The sequence below is a fragment of the Rousettus aegyptiacus genome, unplaced genomic scaffold, assembly GCF_014176215.1.
Source record: "Rousettus aegyptiacus isolate mRouAeg1 unplaced genomic scaffold, mRouAeg1.p scaffold_m13_p_11, whole genome shotgun sequence".
Classification (NCBI taxonomy): Eukaryota; Metazoa; Chordata; class Mammalia; order Chiroptera; family Pteropodidae; genus Rousettus; species Rousettus aegyptiacus.
The window spans coordinates 8,758,970-8,779,243 of NW_023416286.1; the positions used below are offsets into that span (position 1 = coordinate 8,758,970).

At 43.9% G+C, this 20,274-nt stretch overlaps 1 protein-coding gene across 6 annotated transcripts in view; it reads right to left on the minus strand.

Moving 5' to 3' along the window:
- The window catches only part of STARD13 (StAR related lipid transfer domain containing 13), a 468,661-nt gene that overhangs the window by 82,647 nt on the left and 365,740 nt on the right, over positions 1-20,274 (minus strand). The window contains exons 1-2 of one of the 6 annotated variants that reach the window (XM_036228477.1): positions 6,970-19,221; positions 4,318-4,479 (exon numbers count right to left, since the gene is read on the minus strand). The exons of 4 other annotated variants lie outside the window; for them this stretch is intronic. In XM_036228477.1, the coding sequence (XP_036084370.1) occupies positions 4,318-4,360 (43 nt within the window). In that variant the 5' untranslated portion in view covers positions 4,361-4,479; positions 6,970-19,221. Of the gene's footprint in view, positions 1-4,317; positions 4,480-6,969; positions 19,222-20,274 lie in introns of those variants that run through there. One more of the 6 variants, XM_036228478.1, reaches the window with a different exon arrangement.

Consider the following 20,274-nt stretch of genomic DNA (forward strand, 5'->3'; position numbering starts at 1 on the left):
GTGGGGCCACTGTGCTGGGCACCGAGAACCCGGAGCAGGCATACTGCAGGGCCGTCCCCTGTCACATGCTCCCTAACCGTTCTCACGACATGGCCCACATACTTGTCCTGCCCTCTGGAATACACCTCAAAGCTTCTGGAAGGTTCTTGGATGGGGTCTCTGGCTGTCCCAGCTGCTGCCCAGCCAGTCCAAGGGCTGAGGGGATGAGTGCCTTGACCTACAGCCTGTTCGGGACCCTCCACAGCCTGTGTGAGGCACCTCAAAGCACACTGGTTGGAAGTTCAGTCCCACAGACAGATTCAGGCAGGGCTCATTATTGAAGAATACAGCAGTTTGGTTCTAATTGAGTCAACTCTATAACAAAAGGGGAGAGAAAGATTTTCAAAAACGTGGACCTCTTAAGAATCAGCCCAGTGAAATTTGTTTATATCTCAAGTAGGTTTGTTGTGAGAAGTCCAATATTTATGCTAGCTCACTATCTCTGATCGGATAGAAGAACAAACTTAATCTATTTACAAATATTCTCTTTCCTCCCTGTCAGTGAGCATGTTCTGCCCCGCTGGTCTGCACTTAGCCCAGCGCCACGCCCATAGTTAAGTGCTAACATATGTTGCCGACACACAAGCAAGGCACGGCTAAGCTAAGAACACTGTTCATCAGTCCTCACAGTCACATCCACTAAGGTCGTTTTCCTGCCCCTCCGAGCAGCTGTCCCAAATGTCGCTACTGATTTCCAATTCCCAGCCCTAACCCCGAGCTCCTTACTTACTCTTCGCTGACTTCAATTCTTCCTTTGATGAGCTCATCGAGGCCATCCTACAAAAGCCCTCTTAACACCGAATATGTCTGTCTTCTACTGAAATCTATAACATTTCCAGGCCACCCACAAATGCCACCCTGCGTGAGCTTGCCCATCCTTCCAGTTTAAACATAGTGCATCACGTTATACCTCTAATCAGTGTAAAAATCCCTGTCTCTCGAATTATGTTCGTATCTGCCCCCAAGATGGGACTGCAACATCCTCGAGAAGGCGTTATAAGTCTGTCTCCTTTCCACAGCTCCTTGTACAGAGCGGGCGATCAATAAATGTTTGTCGAAATGAAATGTACAATGTCACTGGCTGTGGACTTTGAGACATGAGAATTGTAGTAAGATGTACATTTTGATCCTTTGTAGAAGCAACATACCAACACCAAATAAATGAATGTCGGTGAAACTGAAAAGCAAAATAGAATTGTAGCACACGCAACATGAAGGAGGAGACTTTAGCGAGATATGGCTATCTTTTTTCTCTCTGCTGGAATGCGTGGCGCAGAGGGGTCACTTAATTTGGAGTTTGATCCTCGGCTAAAAATAAACTGCTTTCATTTCAACTGAGCCTCGCTATTGTTGTTTAACCATTTTGTGGTTTTATTCGAGGACTTGCAAGGCCCAAAGAACACCAGTCAGGAGGCCTCTGTGTTACATAAGGGTTCTTTTCATGGAGTAATTTATGGTTAATTCAAGAAATTATATCTCATCTGCTCGCTGGTTTCTCCTCCCCGGGCCTGTCCGCACAGCGTACCGAGCTAGCCATTGGCCAGGCCCAGTACAAACGGTTCAGTGTGCAGGATAATAAGCAAGTGCGGGAAGAACGGGCATTCTCAGGAGATTGTTCTAAATCATTGTTTTCTTGTGGGGAGCAGAGAACCAATAATCCCCAGAAGCTTTCAGGGCACAATCTTCACCGAGGCAGTAGAGTGAGTCTAAATTCTAGCCCCAGGAGCAAGGAATTCAGACGGGGTCCTCGCACCCTTCGCTGCCTGCGCGATAAGCAGGTCTCCCGCAAGGCTGAAGGCAGCAGCGGGCCCCGTGCCCCTCCTCGCCATCCTGCCAGGGCCACCTGAGCCGGAGGATGCCGGGCGCTCCTCCAGCTGGCCGCTTGCTCTCTCATGCGTGTCTGGCTCAGGTGACCAACTGGGCTCAGCTCAAGCTCATTAACCAACCAGCCTCGCCCTTGTACTGCTGTTTCTGCCTGTGGAAGCCACTGCAGGAACTAAGCTGCCCTGAGCCTGGGAGGGCGTCTCTCCTCAGGCCTCCACTTTCCTCTGCTCCCTCCGCCTGACCTGACACCCTCGCAGTGCCTGTCGGCTGGTGCTGCCCACTCGGAGATGCATTTGTCTGTTGAGTACTGGGTTTGCGTTTGTTTTTGAAGTTGGCATTCCTTCGCCGTGTAAACAGTCAACTCTTTGAAGCAGGGGACTTGTCATGGCTTATTCTGCATCACGCTGAGCCAGACCGCTTAGAAACTTCTTTAAAGAAGGCAGCGCTTCTCTGGCCTTATCAGACGACGTGGACAGACCTGCTGAGGAAAGTGGCTGTCCCAGCGGTCCTGTGCCCTGACCTCTTGACCGAGGGCGTCAGGGAGTGGCACAGAGTGGGGACGCATGTCAAGTATTTTGCCCAGAACTGAAGGAAAAATACCTTCTCTCTTGAAAAAAGAGGAAGGTGGCAAATAGTATAGCTCCACCTCCAAGACCCCAAACCTCTACCAGTGAGGCGGCAAGACAGGAGAGCTTCAACCGAGCACACAACCCTGAAAGAACAGATTATTTCCAGTATTCCTGTGGTTTATCTGATATAACTTGCAGAAACTGTTCTGATAAAATGGCTTTATTTCTGCCAGTTATTCCATGTAAGAGGAGTTTAAATAGGGATTATAAAAAGCCTCTACAATTTACATAGTTTTCTTCATAGTCATTTAACAAGCAGGCTCAAGTTTTCCATGTTTAACTGTTTTTAACCTCAGCTCAAGAGACAAGTTCACCCAACCAGATTCCCACCTCTCGGCGACAGTCTATTTTTTAATGAAATGGGTAGGACAAGCCTTTTAGGCCCCTCCTGATGCTATGCTGATTGGTTCTTCAAAGACTGCAAATTTTGGCTTCAAAGGTACCTTATTTTCAACATTTTCTAAATTTTAGAAAGGGAGAGTAATCAAATTAGAAGCCTGGTAAGAAGTTGCCAGACTTGATTGCTGCAGGTATATCCTTGGTTCCACGCAAAATCTCTAAAAAAGGCAGCTTTCAGCTCAACACAATTAGTATCTAATTGATCATGTAACCTTTGGATTATGATGAACTTTACTCTGATTATTAAAAATAATGCTGGCCGCTTAACTCGGTTGCCGTTTTTATATTATTTAGGACTAATATCTCATTAAACATCTTTGTTCAGGAAGCTCTGTCTACATTATTTTAACCACTTCCTTAGGATAATTTCCTAGCAGGGGAATTACTACATCAGAAGGTCTTGATAGATACTGCCACACCGCTTTTCAAAAAGATGGTTACATTTTCTTTTTAAAACATATCTAGCCATGGATATATTGAGGCTATCTCCAAAAAGAGACAGTTGATTGATGGTTTTGAGTTTTAGTTAGCTAAGTGTAATTAGTAGGACTCTGTTAGGACTGGTAGGTTAAGTGTTTATCTATTGGTGATAATATATATAGGGCTTTCTGAGCCTAAAACTGTCCATATGCTACTAGGTGCTAATAGTTAAATCATTTCAGACATAGAAATGAGTGTCTGGATTCTGTCCCAAAAGGTGTGTGATTACAGTATATCGCAAATGAAATAAAATGTTCAGATAGGTAGAGAAAAACTGACTTGTTCATTCATTCGACAAACATTACTTGAACATCAGCTATGAGAAACTGGGGTAACTTCAGGGAATCAAAGAACCACGATGCCTTCCTTGTCTTTGGGGAGCCTACCAAGGGAGGGAGAGATGCGAAGAAAGAACGAAGCAGAACAAAGCAAGAACTTTATCGGAAGCTTATACTGAGAGAACTGCGAGGAGGAAGCGCCTGACTGTGGAGGAAGCGTGTTGGGGAAGGCGTCCAAGACTAGCAATGCTCTAGGCAGCCTTGGAGGACGCAGAGAGTGGTAAACAGTAGCGGAGAGAGTATTTAGCAGTGCCAAGGGAATGAAACGAGCAGGGCATGGAGGTACGAAAGTGCGTGGAAAATTCGAGTCAAACTGGTGGGGAAGGGACCTGCGAACTGGTTAGTTCTTCCCATGACAGGCTCTAGGGATTCAAAAGAAGGAGGAAACACAGCTTTGAAAAGATCTGAAAAGGCTTAAGAGAAGCTTCTGAATGAAGGGCAGGATTTGTTAAGAAAAGGAAGCAATTAGTGACTTCAAAGTTTTCAAAGCATTTTTGTGCATATTATGATGTCATTTGCCCTTCACCATAACCTTATCTGTAAGATAAACATTCTTAGTTGCATACTGCAGCAGAGAAACTCTGAGTCAGCAGGGTTGAGTGACTTGCCCAAGGTGACGTGGCTGCATGCGGTAGCTCGCAGGGCTGCCATGGCTTCACAATTCAGTGAATGGTGCCCGGGGGGACGGTTTTGTTGGGCGCATGGCGGTACTGGCAGCTGAGACTGGCAGGTCTGACTTCCTTCTGACTTCTGATGGCCTTTGCGCTATACTTAAAATGAAAATGGTTTAAAATGAAAACACACTAAGGACCCTTATCTTTGCCTTTTAATATTTAACATACCATTGCTGCGATTAGACTATTTCGTAAAGATTTTATGTATAGCATATATGAAGATAAGCATATATAAGCATATATGTATTTAAATATGGTATATATGTATATATAAAATGTAAGAAAATATTAGGTACCCTAATTTGCACCATCACACATTTTCGTTATATTAGGAATTTTAACATTTATCTGTATTTGACCATACAAAATCAAAGTAATATGGCACCAATTTTGACTCAACTTGTAAAAAACTTCAACTCGCTTGAGGAAATGATTAGTATTTCAATGTCAAGAACTGTGATGAGAAGATCAAAGGACAATTCCATACAGAGACAAGGGACTGGTATAAGAACCTTCAAGAGCAGGTTTCTGCCAACAAGAGTACTACTATCTAAGATGAGAAAATTGTGTTTTTAGCGATCTAGAGGTTTTCAGCTTTTCAGCGTAGAATTCCGTCCAAAGAAACAGGGGCAACTTCATAAATAACATAAATACTAAAAGCTAACAGCATAAGGCATGTTAAAAATATCTTACCGACATTTGAAATGTCCTTAGGAGACAGAGAGATGGCTAGAATTATTTGCTATATTTTTAAGCAGTAAAACAGATTTATGAAAAGGTCAGTTATCTTCCTCAAGGTTACCAAGTTAGGCAGCATAAGGATTGTGGCCGAAATCCAAAGCTCCTATTATGTTAGTCCTTGCAATAAATTACAAATGTCTTCTTGAGGTCTGACATGGGCACCGTCAGAAACTGGAAAATATACACTCGCAACCTTAGAAAAACAGGTCTGGATGCTACCCTGTCACACGTCAACATATATCAGCACACGTGAGTTCAGCTCATGCAGAAGATACCGGCTGGCATGTCTGAGACCTGACATACAGATGTCAGTCCACGCGTCAAGAAGAGCACGTTCCAGAATTTCACAAGGAGTATCCCACGCACATCCCTACTGACTGCCTCAGTTCCAGTAAGCCCACGGGGGATCTGTCCACTGGTATTTTCTCCCCCTCGTTCTTTAGATCTAGACTACAGGAAACAGGTTAAGCTTCTGAAAAGACAGTAAGACCAAACGCTTGACTTTCAGTTTCTGATTCCCTCCAATAAGAAAAGACACAAATGTGGCATTCATGACAGAAATGTGTGGAAAGGGCCCTGTGGAAACCATATGGTTGTCAGTAACAGCAGTCCCTTCCGAAGGTGCCAAGACCACTGACGAGAGCAGGATGTCAGGAAGGGCAGAAATCGATCAATACTTCCTCACCTGCCCAACGCAGTCGTCCCCACCATCAGTCACCGCACTCGCTCTATGTAAATGAAATCAGTCAGCGAGGATTTCTGTGAAATGCATGAAACAGTTGTCTTCTAGACTCTCCCAGAAGATAAATGATTCCAGACCTTGGAGCGTGGCCATTTTCCCACACATGCTACAAAGTTCTGACATCCGCGTTGGGCCACCACGCTGAGTGGTTTCAAACGCTTCTGCGAATTTACAGCCAGCGCTTCCACTTCTGGTTTGGATAGACAGCCTGCTAATGCCAGTGGAACATACGTCCCTTTTTGCCCTGTGTACACTATAAGAGAATTGTCTTTTCCTAATAAAGCAGCCCCTGTGAGCCCCCTCAAAAGTTTTTGCCATTGCTCACGCAAGCTTAGCTTTCCAAATCACTGCTTTAGATCTCTTTGGAATTAGACAAGTCTCAGCCTCATAAACGCACCACCTGTGACATCAAATGCAAACCACTTAGAACGTAACATACAAGAACAAACAGCACTAGTCCAACTTTGTTGTAAAATTAATACGTTTGAAAATGTACTAAACATAAATAGCAGGATCATTTTATACGGTAGCTGATGTTCTGGAGAAGGGTAAAAGGCTTTCTGAGAAAGATAAACTGCAAGAAGTTCCAGAACCCTCTTCCTAAAAACTATGTCAACACAATAACGTTATTTGGAAGGCACACAGAAGTCTAGGTCATGGCTATTTACGTAACTGATCCCATGGAATTAAACATCTCATAGACAGCACTTACTACCAGCGTCTTAAATCTGAGAGTTGGGCACTTTCTCACTAAATTGCCTTTGAGGAAAGATACAAGTAATTTTTCCCATAGTTCTCAAAAAAGAGAAAGTCCTATATCAATATCTATAGTCTGGTTGAGATAAAGAAAAAAAGCAATTCTGGAGTTAAATAAAAGGAAAATAAACCTCACTGTAACTGTCGAATGTTTTTAAAGTAAATAATCAAATCCATACATTGTTTTAAATTTTAAATTGAGTTCTTGTTAAAAGAATGCCCTTCTAAATAGCAAAGACACCACAAAGAAACTTTACGAATCAATAATAAAACGCACAGTACAAATAGGAAGTAACTGTTGTCTTACCCACCACCAGGAACTCTTTTACTATGGAATAAAAACTTACTTTGTTTAAAAATGTCCTTAGGCTGTGCTGTACCTTTGAAACAAAAGGATTCTCTTTTTCATTTCAGTTTCTGCTTTCTTGAAAACTGCTCCTCTGAAACTGACAGATGGTACATCTGTCACTGAGTGCTTCCTCTTCATTATCTCTGCCAGCTAATATTTCCTCTGTGCTTAGCTGTCGTCTGCGAGACTGTTCCACTCATTCTAGCCTGATCAATGGTGTGCCTGGTTCGAGGCCGGTTTTGGCCCCGCCTCCAGCTCTGAGAGAGAAAATGAAAACTCACAGCTGGATTTGCTATAAATCCTCTCTTTTAAATCTGGCTCTGCAGCTATGGCACGTACTAGAGGGAAAAGCTGCCAGTCTGTCACAAACCAGGAGGGGCCATCCTCTCCTAGGGTCCCCCAACACCGGTGCCAAGCATGCAAGTTACATAACAGATCCCATTTTAAGTTAGTCCGAAACTTGACAGGATGGGAGGAAGTGTTTTAAACCAGGCTTGGGTTTTTCCATGCCTAATGAGACTCAAAAGAAGATGCCTATGACTAAAACACACGCGGGCGCACACACACACACACACACATGCACTCACGCACACACACACGACCGAATAATTTTTAACATGTTAAAAATTGTGAAAACTGATTCCAAGGAGAAAATGGAAAAGAGTAAATGTCAAAATTGCACACTACATACTGGTGCATTCGTAATTTTCTGTCCTAAAACACAAGTCGCCATTCATATTCAGATGACAGTGTACTTCCTAAACAAGGTTTACTGGCACTTAAACCACAGATGAATACACGGACACGTTTCAGGTTCTAGAAGCGAGAAGCTCTACCAAGTAGAGAAGAACAGTTGAGCCATGACCCCGGTCTGCTCCGTGAATCTGCAGAACAGAGGATGTGTTTTTTGACTCACGTATTCTGCACAGTGGACAGTGATCAAATCTCATCAGGTAGAGGGACCACACATTTACAGCAAATAGCAGATCTGAGTGTGAATAAAATCAGGCGAAAGACTGAAGACTGAGCTAGGATCCGGAGCCAGAAGATCTGAATTCGAGTGTCGGTTTTGGTTTGGCGGCAGCGCCCTTGAACATGAAGGCACAAAATGAGCTCTGGTGACCTCACAGGTGACTGCAAGATTAGATTAAGATCATAAAGTACTCTGTTATTATTAGTCAGCGTTTGTATTGTTCTTTTCAACAAGAGGGAGAATATTAAATGAATATAAATATTTAATCTGGCAAAGGCTGGCACCAAACTAAAACCCACAGGCCGTGATAAGGGGAGCGGAAGATAAAAGGGTTCTGGGAATAGTGTCTAGGGTATGAAGTGTGTGCTGCGGGCAGCAGCAACTCAGAGTCTGAATATTCAAACTTTCCGTGAGAGAGACCATGCTCAGCACAGGTCAGAGCTGGGTGGAGAAGGTTAACAGTTTGAAACACTAGTCCTGGGGCTGTCATCTGCCCTCGGTCTGTGAGCTGCTTAAGGGCAGGGACAAGACACAATTGGCCTTTGTTGAATAAGTGGGGATATGAGACATTGAACTAGGTCGGAGTTACTCTCTCAAAGGAGGGAGCGCGAAGTACTGTGAGAAGCCTGAGATTCAAATTGGAAAATCGGATACTTCAAGGTAGGGACTACCTGTGGTCCTTCCTGCCTCCTTGAAGGTGAGGTTGAGGTTAATAGGGAGAGAGACTTCTGGGGTGACTGAGAAGAGAGGAGACTTTGCTCAGGAACCGCTGGTCTGATTCAGCTTTTGACACTCACTCCCAGATTCCCCCTCCCCCCACTTCCTCCCGTGAGAATGTCAGTCTGCTGACAAGGAGTGGGAGGCAGGGACCAGGATGTTTGTAAACATTCTTTTAATGAAGGTCCATGGGTTGTCAGGGTAAATTCTCCCTAGATGGAGATGCAAGCCCTTGCTTGCTGTGGCTGGCGAGAAGTAAGCTTCCCAGATCCAGGGGGTTTATTCTCGTGGGCTGGGTCAAGGGCGGCTGTGGAAGGCGGACTAAGGAAGGGCAGATGCCACGGGCTCCTGCTCCCTCCCTGCGTGCCAGTCCATTTCTGTCTTCTGTGTAAACGTGTGGCAGTTAATCTACTTTCACAATGCCTTCAGGTGTATGGTATCTTCCCTTGAAGCAGAAGGATTATACCAACCGATGGGTAAGAGAATTTACCAACTGCGAAGATCTAATCTAAGAAATACCTTTCTACACCTGTAACTTGGAAGGCGCCCTACTAGCCTCCTCGGAGGCTGCATGCTTCCAGCTCTCCAGCAGCGGGTTTAAGTGGCACAAACGGTCACCATCCGACGCAGCAGATGAGGACAATGGGGGACAGAAGAGAACGATGCTGGGGTTCAAGAGTGAAGGAGCACTTCTCGTTTGGGGAGTGGGAGAATCCAGAAAACATGACTGGGGTGGTGGCATCACAGTTTGGGGGAGGATTCGCATACGTGGGACGAGAGGGAGGACACTTGGAGAGGACACTTCTGAAGTAAAGAATGAACTCTAAGGCGCGGAAAGAGACAGGAGCAATAAAGCCTGGGAAATAGTGAACCATCGCATTCTGCTGAAGCACAGGGGCGTGCTGGGGGGCCCTGGGGGATGAGACCCCCAAAGGCTGGGGAGTGGGGAGCATACAGTGGCGTGGCCTTGAATGGTGGGACAGGGCACAGGAGGTAAAACTAAATGCAGCCGGCAATCATGAACCCTGGGGGGTTTCTGAGCACAGGGGAGACATGGTTTGAGCAGTGAGATCTAGAAACCACGTTTAGGATGGATTACAAAGGCAGACTGACCCACTTGGGAGGCTATTGCAGTAATTTAAGCAAAAAGTCGTGAAGGCTCCAATTTGGGGAAGGTTAAAAAACAGGAAGGGTGCTAGAGGCAGCTGCATAGGTACGAGAGTCAAGGGAGATGAGCCAAAGAAAGTGTGACCTTGAAGAATATTTTCTGGAGGTATGTGCTGATAGGTGCATAAACATACACCAATTTTTATTTTGGCATTATTTGTAATGACAGAAAGTTGCAAGCTGCATAAATGCTCACCGACAGGAAACATAAATAAATCACAGAACGGTCATATAATGGAACACAGCACAGCCATTTATAATATGTATATGTCGCAGCTTCTAGAAAGCTGTGTAGATTGCCACTGGTTAAGGAGCATGAGCAGAAGGCAGGTTGTAGGCAGAGAGTAAATTCACGGCAAAGGGAAGAAAATCCTGGGGAGTGGAAGGAGCACTTGGCGAGGACCTCAGGGTTTGGAGTCTGCTCCCGGACTGGCACCCATCTCCCCCAGAGCCACGACAACCTACTTGTACAGTGTACAACCGACCCAAAGGTACCTGGCTGCGTTGCCCAAGGTTGCCAGCTCTAAGGTACCAGACACCTGCGTTCCCCGGCCCTGCTCATTTTCGAGGTCAAAAACGCCTGTACCCATGTGCCCGGGCAAATCAGTACTCGAAAAAGGATGCCATCCATCTTTGGGACAAAAATGCTTTTAAGGATGACACCAGGTGGCAAAGCAAGTGGCGAAGCACCGGAAGCTTCCCATGTCCACAGACTCCGGGCATAGGGAGTCAGTCAAGCATCACGAGCGACACCCACGCTCAGGTGTCAGTGCAGGGAGAGCTCATGCACCAAGTGCAGCTGTCCTCAAGCGTCGTATTCAATCACAGAACATCTTTAGTACCACACACAAGAACTAGAGTCCAGGCTCATAGAATGGATGTGAAACTCCGACAGCAAACCCTGGGGACCGACAGCGGCCATGTGTCATTTGACAGGGCCCCAGAGGAAGGATCCTAGAGGCGACGGATATGGAACTTTGGAGATTTTGTCTTCCCGTTTGCAGAGAGCAAGGCCTGACTATTAACTGTTTCTCATCAGCGCCGTAGAGAGGAAACGCACGTCGAGGACACAGGGACTCGAGAGGATCCCCGTACGTCAGTGGGGAAAAGCTGCCCAGACGTAACGACAGGCAGGAGAATCGCCCTGAGCACAGAATCTGTGCAGGAGCAAATCAAGAGCAGTATTTCGCAGCTGGTGGGGACAGTATGGCTTCATGGTTAAGAGTGTATTCTCTCTTGAATGCATTGAAAAAACTGTACTTCGCATCCTACATGCCTGGGTTCTAATCCTGACCCTGTCCAGTATAGTCTGCATGAGTTCGGCCAAGTTACTTGAGACCCATCATTGTTAAATGAATAACACCAGTACCTGTCTCGGGGTTGTGAAAATTAAGTGGGTTAATATATGTAAAATGCCGGGAACATTCAGTACTTGTTATTTATCATTTAGAATTTTAAAACACAGATGATTGGGACTATACTTAAAAAAAAAAAAAGCTGAATCTGATTAATTACAATTCAAGAAACAGAATTCTCTGCATAAATAGCTAATTGCAATACTCATCTGTAATTTACTTTAAAGCTCTTGAACAAAGTTATGTTATACCACTTAAGTTAAGCTAACACTAGGTGCTGCTAGCATCTGATCAAGCATTCATCGCCTAAGACAGGTCCTAAAGAGGGAGGCTGGACTTCAGCATCTGCTGGTACCACCTCTCCATCAACAATCTCCGCTTAGCGTCCCAAGTGTCAAAAATGGGTTCCAATCAGTGAAGACTGTTACTGTTGACTAGTATGTTCAGTGGAATTAAGGTATTTGAATGCAAAAATCTGGAAGGACCTTTACCTGTATCTCTGGTGATAATGCTCCTAAATGGTCCTAGATGTTTTACCGATATGACTTGCTTATAAGATTTTGGGGAGAGTACTTAACCTTCTTTCATCTCAAACCTTTTTCTTTGGCTACCATTATCTTCCAAAAGGAACCTGACAGTTGGGTGTAACCAACATGATCATTTTCGGTCACTTAGACGGCCATGATTTCTGGAGGGTTCTGCTTGTCTGATGCTGGCTATAAGGGTGACGAATCTGGTTTTTCGGAATCTGGGTGTTTACCTCAAGCCTCTCTCAAATCTTTTATGTAGGGCTGCGGTTGAAGTATCAAAAAGGAAAAGCTGGGACTTCAAGTCTCACACAGATTACACGAATCCATTTATGTGTGTGGTGGGGGGTGCTTGTTAATAAATGTCTACATACCTGATAGAATTTGGTCCTATGTTTGGTTATCCATATGACTTGGTTGTGAGGTTTCAGGGAGAGTAGTTGACCCTCCTTTGCTTCCAAGTTTTTTCTCTGGTTACCATTAGTAGCAAAAAGAACCTAACAGTTATGTATCACCAGTCTGACCACGTCGACTCACTTACAAAGACAGCTTGGGGCATGTTGCCTATAGGATATTTCAGATGGTCGGCCAAAGTTCCAAAGCTTGTTTGACCAAGAAGCCCAACAAGCTTTGGAGCAAAAAGATGTTTCATTTGGTCGCATCTGGTTTAGATATCAGATTCTAAGACATTCCTTGATTTCTTGGCAAAAAGAAATTTAAAACACACTAGAAATGTACTAGTATATATTATTTGCATTATGCTATGAATATAATTATAAATATGAAAATATAGTTTTCATCCTATAGGAGGGGTTCATTCATTTTTAACAAGTTATTGTGCTATCTTCACAAAGTGAAATCAAAGAATATCTAATACATTTTAATAACGAATAAAAATAACCTTCGAAATAATTTTCTTTAAACTAGTTAAATTACACCAAATAAAGCTCATTATAAACATTCAAACAAAAACCCATTTTTAACCCCAACTCTTAATTCCACTTCCCTCTGTAGAGGTGATCGCTATTAAAAGTTTAGCATCTATCTTCCAAATTACACACACACACATATTTACATGTAACTTTTTATGTACATGTAACATATACATACATATATTTTATATTTATAAAGTATACACATACATTTATACATATATGTACATATATATGCCCATTAGATAATTCTTTTGATATCAATAGAATATAATGTGTATTATTCAAAGACTTATTTTGTCCACTTAACAACATATCCTGGAGAGCTTTGAATGAACCCCAGTGGAACTCAAGTGGCTATTTAGTCAAAAGTCTGGTGCCAGAGAGGACAGACCAAGGAAGTAGCTCGGCTCCAGAATGGAGTCACAAACATGCCTGTGCCTCTCGTTATGGGTGGGTCACTGGTCTCACAAAGATTTGTCCCTCCTGTTTCTCTCCAAAATATTTATACCCTGAGCAGCATGGCAGGGTAGAAGGATAAATGAGTGACTACCTGAGCTCACAAGTGAAAAAATTAATTGAGTTGAATTCAATTCGTTTACTTGCTGTAGCTGAAAGTCTGTCTCTCTAGGATGCACACAGGTGTCTGGAACATGCTTACTGTTTGTCTACCCCATTATAAGCAGAAAATAAATACATACCACTTTCTACCATTCAATTACTCTTTCTTATGCAATGAAAATATCACGCTTTCAGATTCGGATAATGAGTTGCTTGGGTGCGCATGCACCCGGAGCATGAGCAAGCTGGTGGCATGTGCTAGTCTGCAGGGACCCCGCAGACAGGTATAGGCAGGTGCAGATGTGCACAATGAGGGCTTTGTGACTTCCCAGGCTCCAGGGTCACAGAACCCATTTCAAGTTGCAACTTGTGGCTTCCAGGTTCTCAGGATGCTATGTGTGCCTCCAACACAATTTCAGCAGTGAACATTCTGGGTCATTTTGAAAACCAAACAAACCCACGTTTTAATTGTGCTTTAGAAACAAACTCTCCACAAATCCCTTTTCTAGCATTTAACATTCCTAAACAGGTATAACAATCTATTATATAACTTCTTCTACATTTAGCCCCCTTTCTTTTTAGGAGGGGGAATTGTTATCTGTCATTATAAAATTATACATTTTTACTTTGCTGTTAGTAAGTGTTGTTTAAAATGGAACGTTTTGTGAAGCCATTATACTTTCAGATTGAGGCAACCTAGCCCCCATCTCTGATATATTCTTATTATGAAGCAAATCAAGATAATTGGTCAGGCTACTCAGATGATTGACCCTGATTTTGAGTTTCTTTATCCATAAAAAAAGAGTCTGGAATAAGAAAAGTCTGACCACGCATCTGCAGCGTGAAGGAGTACAAACAGCTCTACGTGGAATTCAGGTAAGAAGAATTTAACTGCACATCAGGTAGTTTTAAAATGTTAGCACCGCGTTATCGATGCAGATGTTCTATTCTGCACTTAGGGCTTCTATTTCATTATGTGTAAACTTCCAGAAGTTATAAACTTCTGGATTACATTACCTAAAAAAAGAGAGAGAGAGAGAGAGAGAGAGACACGGGATGGGGGTGGGGATCTTATCAGCCAAATGTCAACCATGCATTGGGAAGTCACATGGAAAACGGAGAAAACAAAATCATGTGGTACAAGCATAACCCGTGCCCACGGTGGGCTCAGGGGGGATAAGCAATGGAAGAAAAGAATCTCCCTTACATTCATCTCTTTCCTACGAGTCTGATGCTCGGAGGGCCGGCTGTGGCTGTGCTTGCTGAGGTACGGAGCTGGTTCTGGCTCTCTCAGGGCAAGTGCGTGAAGCTCTGGCATTCGGCAGCCACAGGCCAGAAAAGGTCAACGGCAAGGCGGAAGGTACAGACCACCTGCTGGGGCGATGCCAGCTTCATGCATCGTGCTCGTGACAATCCCACGAAAACGGATCTGCGTCTTGGAAGCCAGCACTGCTAACCTTCAGGTTTGCCTACCTGGATTCCATGCCCGTCTTTTCCTTTCGTTCCCACTCTCTACTAACCAGAGGCCTGTAAATATCAAATCTTATACTGCGTTAAATGTTCAAGGGTGTTGTCTTTAATTCTGAGCAGAGAAGTGCTACTTTGATTATGATGCCCACGGCCATCGAAAACGAAGCTGCAGTTTGGGAGAAGCCGGCCCCCCGCCGTGAAGTGGGCCAGGCCACCACTGTCTAAGCTGGAGTTCTTCCATTGCTTTGAAGATTATGCCACCTATGATTGCCTAACCCGATGCGTATATAGCCTGGAGTTTTCATTTTTGTTCAGGGTTACCATCAAAAATTGGATTATGCAATGACAGTTCTAAAAAAAAAAAAAAAAAATCTAGCATCTCTTTCAAAGTTCGCTTTGAACTTTCAGGAAAAAACAAAACAAAACAAAACGAAAAACCAGACCCAAAATAGATTCTGAACTGCAATGAACGTCACCTATTTACAACCTCACGAACCAAAAGCACATCCGTCATTTTTTTGGTTCATATCCGACTGCTTTCTAACAAGAGGTCTACATGATTTGATTGAAGCTAACTTTCAAGCCAAATCTGGAGGCATACTTACCTAAAAGGTTCAGGATTTCAGAGCTCCTAAACTTGTTTTTCATTCTGCTGTGAAACGTGGGTGGCCACGGGCTTCACCAGCAGCTATAAGGCATTTGCTAATATATTCAAGTTTTAAATTGTTAATCGCACTTATCAACACAGGCAAGCAGCCCTGGCCAGATCAGCGCCTCTGCTACAATGCTCCCCGCCTTCCCAACATGGGACTTCGGCTCGGGGGTGTAACTGCTTCAGCCAGATCCAGCAGTCAATGACTTCAGAACTTATTAAAAACCTTAGTTTTCATAAATCCCAGAGTTTCTTTTCCACCACCTTATACACAGACACAGAGACACACACACGCACGCCCTTCCCTCTCTTACATTTGCAGGGCTGTAAACTGTACTTTTTTTTTTTTTTTAAGCAAGTGGATACGAGTTAAAACACCACTCATATTTTGAGTTTCAAGGTAGCCTTTACTGTCAAGAGATTCAGGAGCTACTGATCTCACAGGAATAAATGTGCCCAATAATTAGGAAAGAGGCTGGTTTCCACGGAAACTAAACCTTGTTCACATCCTTGGGAAGCATTCGATTCTAACTGTAATTTTTCCCCCAAGACACAGACACCATTGCTCCCTGGGAAAGAACACATTCAGAGAACAAGAAAATGCTTCGCCCCGCTCAGAAGCGAGTGCATCGGAGGATTCGGGAATCGAACGGGCATTTGGGGGGCGGGGAAGGGCACCTAGAGCTGAGCTTGCGAGTCTCTGATTGGTGGGATCTCGCTCTCACTTATGGACTCACTCAGAGAGACCGTGGCCTTCGCCGGCAGACGTAGCTCCGCTTCGTTGGTGTGAGGCGGAGGCACCCGTTCTCGGAGCACGGCCATCGGTCTCAGCCCATCTTAACCCCACAAGGTTAATGCTACCTTTACTTCTACAAAGCAAAACAAAATCAGGAAAGGTTCATCTTGTATTTTGAGCTTCAGCCAACCGTCCACACGGTGTCCTCTGGGTAACCTCTAAGCACTCACTTTGCAATGTGTCATGATTTTTCTTTCAGACCCAACCCGATGACAGTCTGTTCTGTTGACCACAGTGAGAGTCTGGAGCCGTGATGCTGGCCCGTAACAACGCTCATCGGACTGGAGGTCAGTTTCATCACTTGGAGACATGGCTGCCTCATGGGTTAGTAGGATTAGAGGACTACGAGAACGAAAGACCACAAGAAATAGAGAAATGTTGCTTTTTAAAAGAGTCTTCAGAGAAAGACATGGTATCATTTCCCTAAAGGATCTGAATGCAAGCCATTCCAAAATCACAGACAGACCAGGAGGCTTCTTGGGATGAAGAATATGGTTGGTGATATTTGACTATATGCCATCCATCATAGCCCACAGGACGTGTGATTAAAAAGACACCTCCCATCTCCCCAGCTCATGGTTTGGGTGACATTCACAAATTGAATAGTAGTGACATGCCACCTGGGGAGGGGAAGGCGAACTGGAGACCCCTCCACCCACCCTCATGCCTTCAGAGCCTCCTGCCTCCATTGCTTGGCCTCTTCAAAACTGTCCAGCTTGCCTCAGACAAATGTGCCACTTGTCAGGCTAAGCAATGGAAAGAGCAAAGGCCATTTATTTTCCAGACAAGAAGCCAGTATGGCTGCTGAGAGGTCACGATGACATTTGTGAGGGGCTATAGGCCACAGAGTCATCCAGGTCAAAGAGGAACCTGCCCCTCAGTTGACAGATGGCTCTTCCAACACAGCGAGGTTCCCGGGGAAACCTTCTAAAGAGGAGAGAGGGCAGTGTGGTGCCTGCCGAGTGGACGTGAGGGAGCCAGAAATGAGAAACACCTTCGCTAAAATGATTTTCAAAATTAAACTTAACATTGATTTTTTAAAACTGCAGCTTTGCTGGAAAATTACCAGCCCAGGAACTATGCTGAGGACAAAGATAAATAAAGCATAATTCTTTCTATGAAGTTCTAGGAAGTTCTCAGCCCAGCAAAGCAGGTAAATCAAGGAAGTGACCCTTTCCAGAGAGAAAGACAAAGGATATGAACATTTACTGTCTACCTGATGGGAAAGCTTGGAGCAGGCTACATTACACACACACACACACACACACACACACACACACACTATCTCATTTCATCCCCATTTTACAGATGAGGAAACTGAAGCTGAGATTTTTGTGGTGCCGAAGGCCACAGAGAAATCACCGTCTCCGTGTTGAAATCTAGGTCTGACTCCAACGTCTGTAATTCCAGAGCCTGTTTGGTTCCTGCAATGCCTGTTTCCCTTCACTTGTCAGACTCACAGCAACCTGTTTATCCTCTCTGCTAAATAAAACATTGTAAGAAATACTGCAAATACAGCAGGGGCGCTACATAAATTCAAGATGGCATTATTGCAACCTATCTCCTCATCTTTCATTTAGTTGTCTGTGAAGAGCAGACAGCGATTGATGTATTCTTAAAACTCCGCATTGAGATTTTGATATTAAAAAGACAGAGAGGGACATTTTGTGATGAATATGAATTGGGTCACATCAATCTATGCTTGAACAACATGGCAGTGGAAAACTCAGAATCCCTGTACGATGATTTCTTTAGCCAGAAAACCTACGGGTAAACCTGAAACGTAGATGACTCTAAAAGCAAGAGCACTGGAAATCTACAGAGCATGTTCCTTCTCTGCCTTTTAAAATAAAATGGGCCTGTGTTTACAATGCTTATTGTCAGCAGAGCGCTGTGTAGATTCTAGGGGCTGGGTATGAACTAATGAAAAGAAACTTCTAGATAACTTCCAGAGAGTTGGGGAGAGTATCCCCACGAGGCTCATTCCAGTCCCAGGGTGTGACTGCAGAACAGGGAAGCAGAGAAAGGTCCAGTGTGAAAACAGACAGCTGTGAGGTTCCAGGTTGAAATATCGGTGGGCAGAGAGGCCGCCTCTAAACCATAATCCTGGAGCATCTTATCAAAACGTTGCAACCAGACTCTCGGCCCTGCTTTAACTGTTTCCTCCTCAGTACATTTCACCTTCTGCCACACCGTTTGCTCATTTGTTTGCTTTAAAGTCCATCCTTCCTCTGAACAAGGGCTGCATGAGACAGAGACTTTTTCTCTTCTGTACACTCATTTAAATTCAGTGGCTAGAACAGTGCCTAGAACATAATAGGCACTCAAACGTAAACCAAACAAATGAGCGAATCACTTAATTGATGAACACACATCAAGACTACAGGATGGAATGCCCTTAATAGCTAGCGAACTTTTTAAAATAATAAGGGAATGAGTTTTCTCAGGGTCATGAAGCATCTGCAATTCAGGGAAAAAATCTGTACTTATCATTTGAGATTCTACACCATGGGTATTAGTTAGTTCTAAATAATGAGTATTAGCTGATTGTAAATGATAAGTATTAGCTATAAGGGTGAAGATCCCTTACACCACACCACACTGCATGCGCACACACACACACACACCCCATCTTTAGAAAACAGATGACTGAAAGCTATGCAGCTTCTGGTTCCAATAGATTACGCTGTCATTAATCTTTCCTACAATTAGCACAGATAAAAAATTGCATTTTTAACATTAACAAACGATGTTTGCCATCAATAAAGTGAATGCAGAATAAGAAGTTCTTGCAGAGACTACAAAAACAGACCAAAAAATTTCCATAAATATCAGAGAAGTTAGATGGACTCACAATAACTTTCGCATCATTAAAATAGTTAACTCCCCTGCCACCAACCTCATCCATTAGGCCCAAGGAGAGTATTCGATAGCATATAGATGACTGAAATGAAAATACTCATCATTAACTTTTTTAAAAATTGTGTAAAATACCTATGATTTAAAATATACCATTGTAACCATTTTTAAGTGCACAATTCAGTGGCATTAAGTACATTCTCCATCATCCGTCTCCAAAACTTTTCCATCCTCCCTTACTGAAACTCTGTCCCCATTAAACCGTAACTCCCCAGTTACCCCTCCCCCCCAGCCCCGGGCACCCACCATTCTAGGTTCTGTCTCTATGAATTTGCCCACTTTAGTACCTCATATAAGTGGAATCAAACAGTATTTGTCTTTCAGTGACTAGCTTCTTTCACTTAGCATAGTGTCTTCAAGGTTCATCCACTAAAAGATGAATAACATCACCACCGACCTTTGAGACTAACTAGGATTGGAAACTGGTTTTGGAACCAAGATTCACCATTTTGTCCGTGGCGTGTGTCCTCACTGTCCTTCAGCACACCAAGCCCCCCGTCTCTCTAGGGCAAGACCCTGCTGTCCTCGTAAGTGGAGCCCTTGCCCTGCACCTGCCCTTGGCTGAGGGGTCCTCCCTGGAGCTCCAGCTCACTCCCATCCAGCTTCCCCACACAGGCCTGGCTGCATAAATTGTGGATCCCAGTGTAAAATGAAAACGCGGGACCCCCGCCCCCAAATTATCGATAATTTCAATCTCAAGGAGATATGTGTACACACAACTTAGAGCAGCATCATTCACAAGAGTCAAAAGATGGAAGCAATCCAAGCGCCCACTGCTGGCTCAGCGGATAAACACAATGTGGGGTATGTATCCATACAGTGGAATATTGCCCAGCCTTAAAAAGGAAAGAAATTCCGACATGTGCTACAACATACGCTTGAAGATATTATGCTTAGTGAAATAATCCAGTCACTAAAGAATGAATACTGTATGATTCAGCTCATATGACATACCTGGAATAGTCAAATTTATAGAGACAGAGAGGAGAATGGTGGGTGCCAGGGGCTGGGGGAGGGGTAACTGGGGAGTTATGGTTTAATTGGGAACAGAGTTTTAGTCAGGGAGGAGGAAAAAGTTCTGGAGATGGACGATGGTGATGATTGCACAACAAAGCAAATATGCTTAACATTAATGACCTGTACCCTTAAAAGTGGTTAAGACGGCAAACGTTGTGTATAATTTATCACAATAAAAAAAAAAATTACTAATAGTCTCAAGAAGGCAACAGCAGAA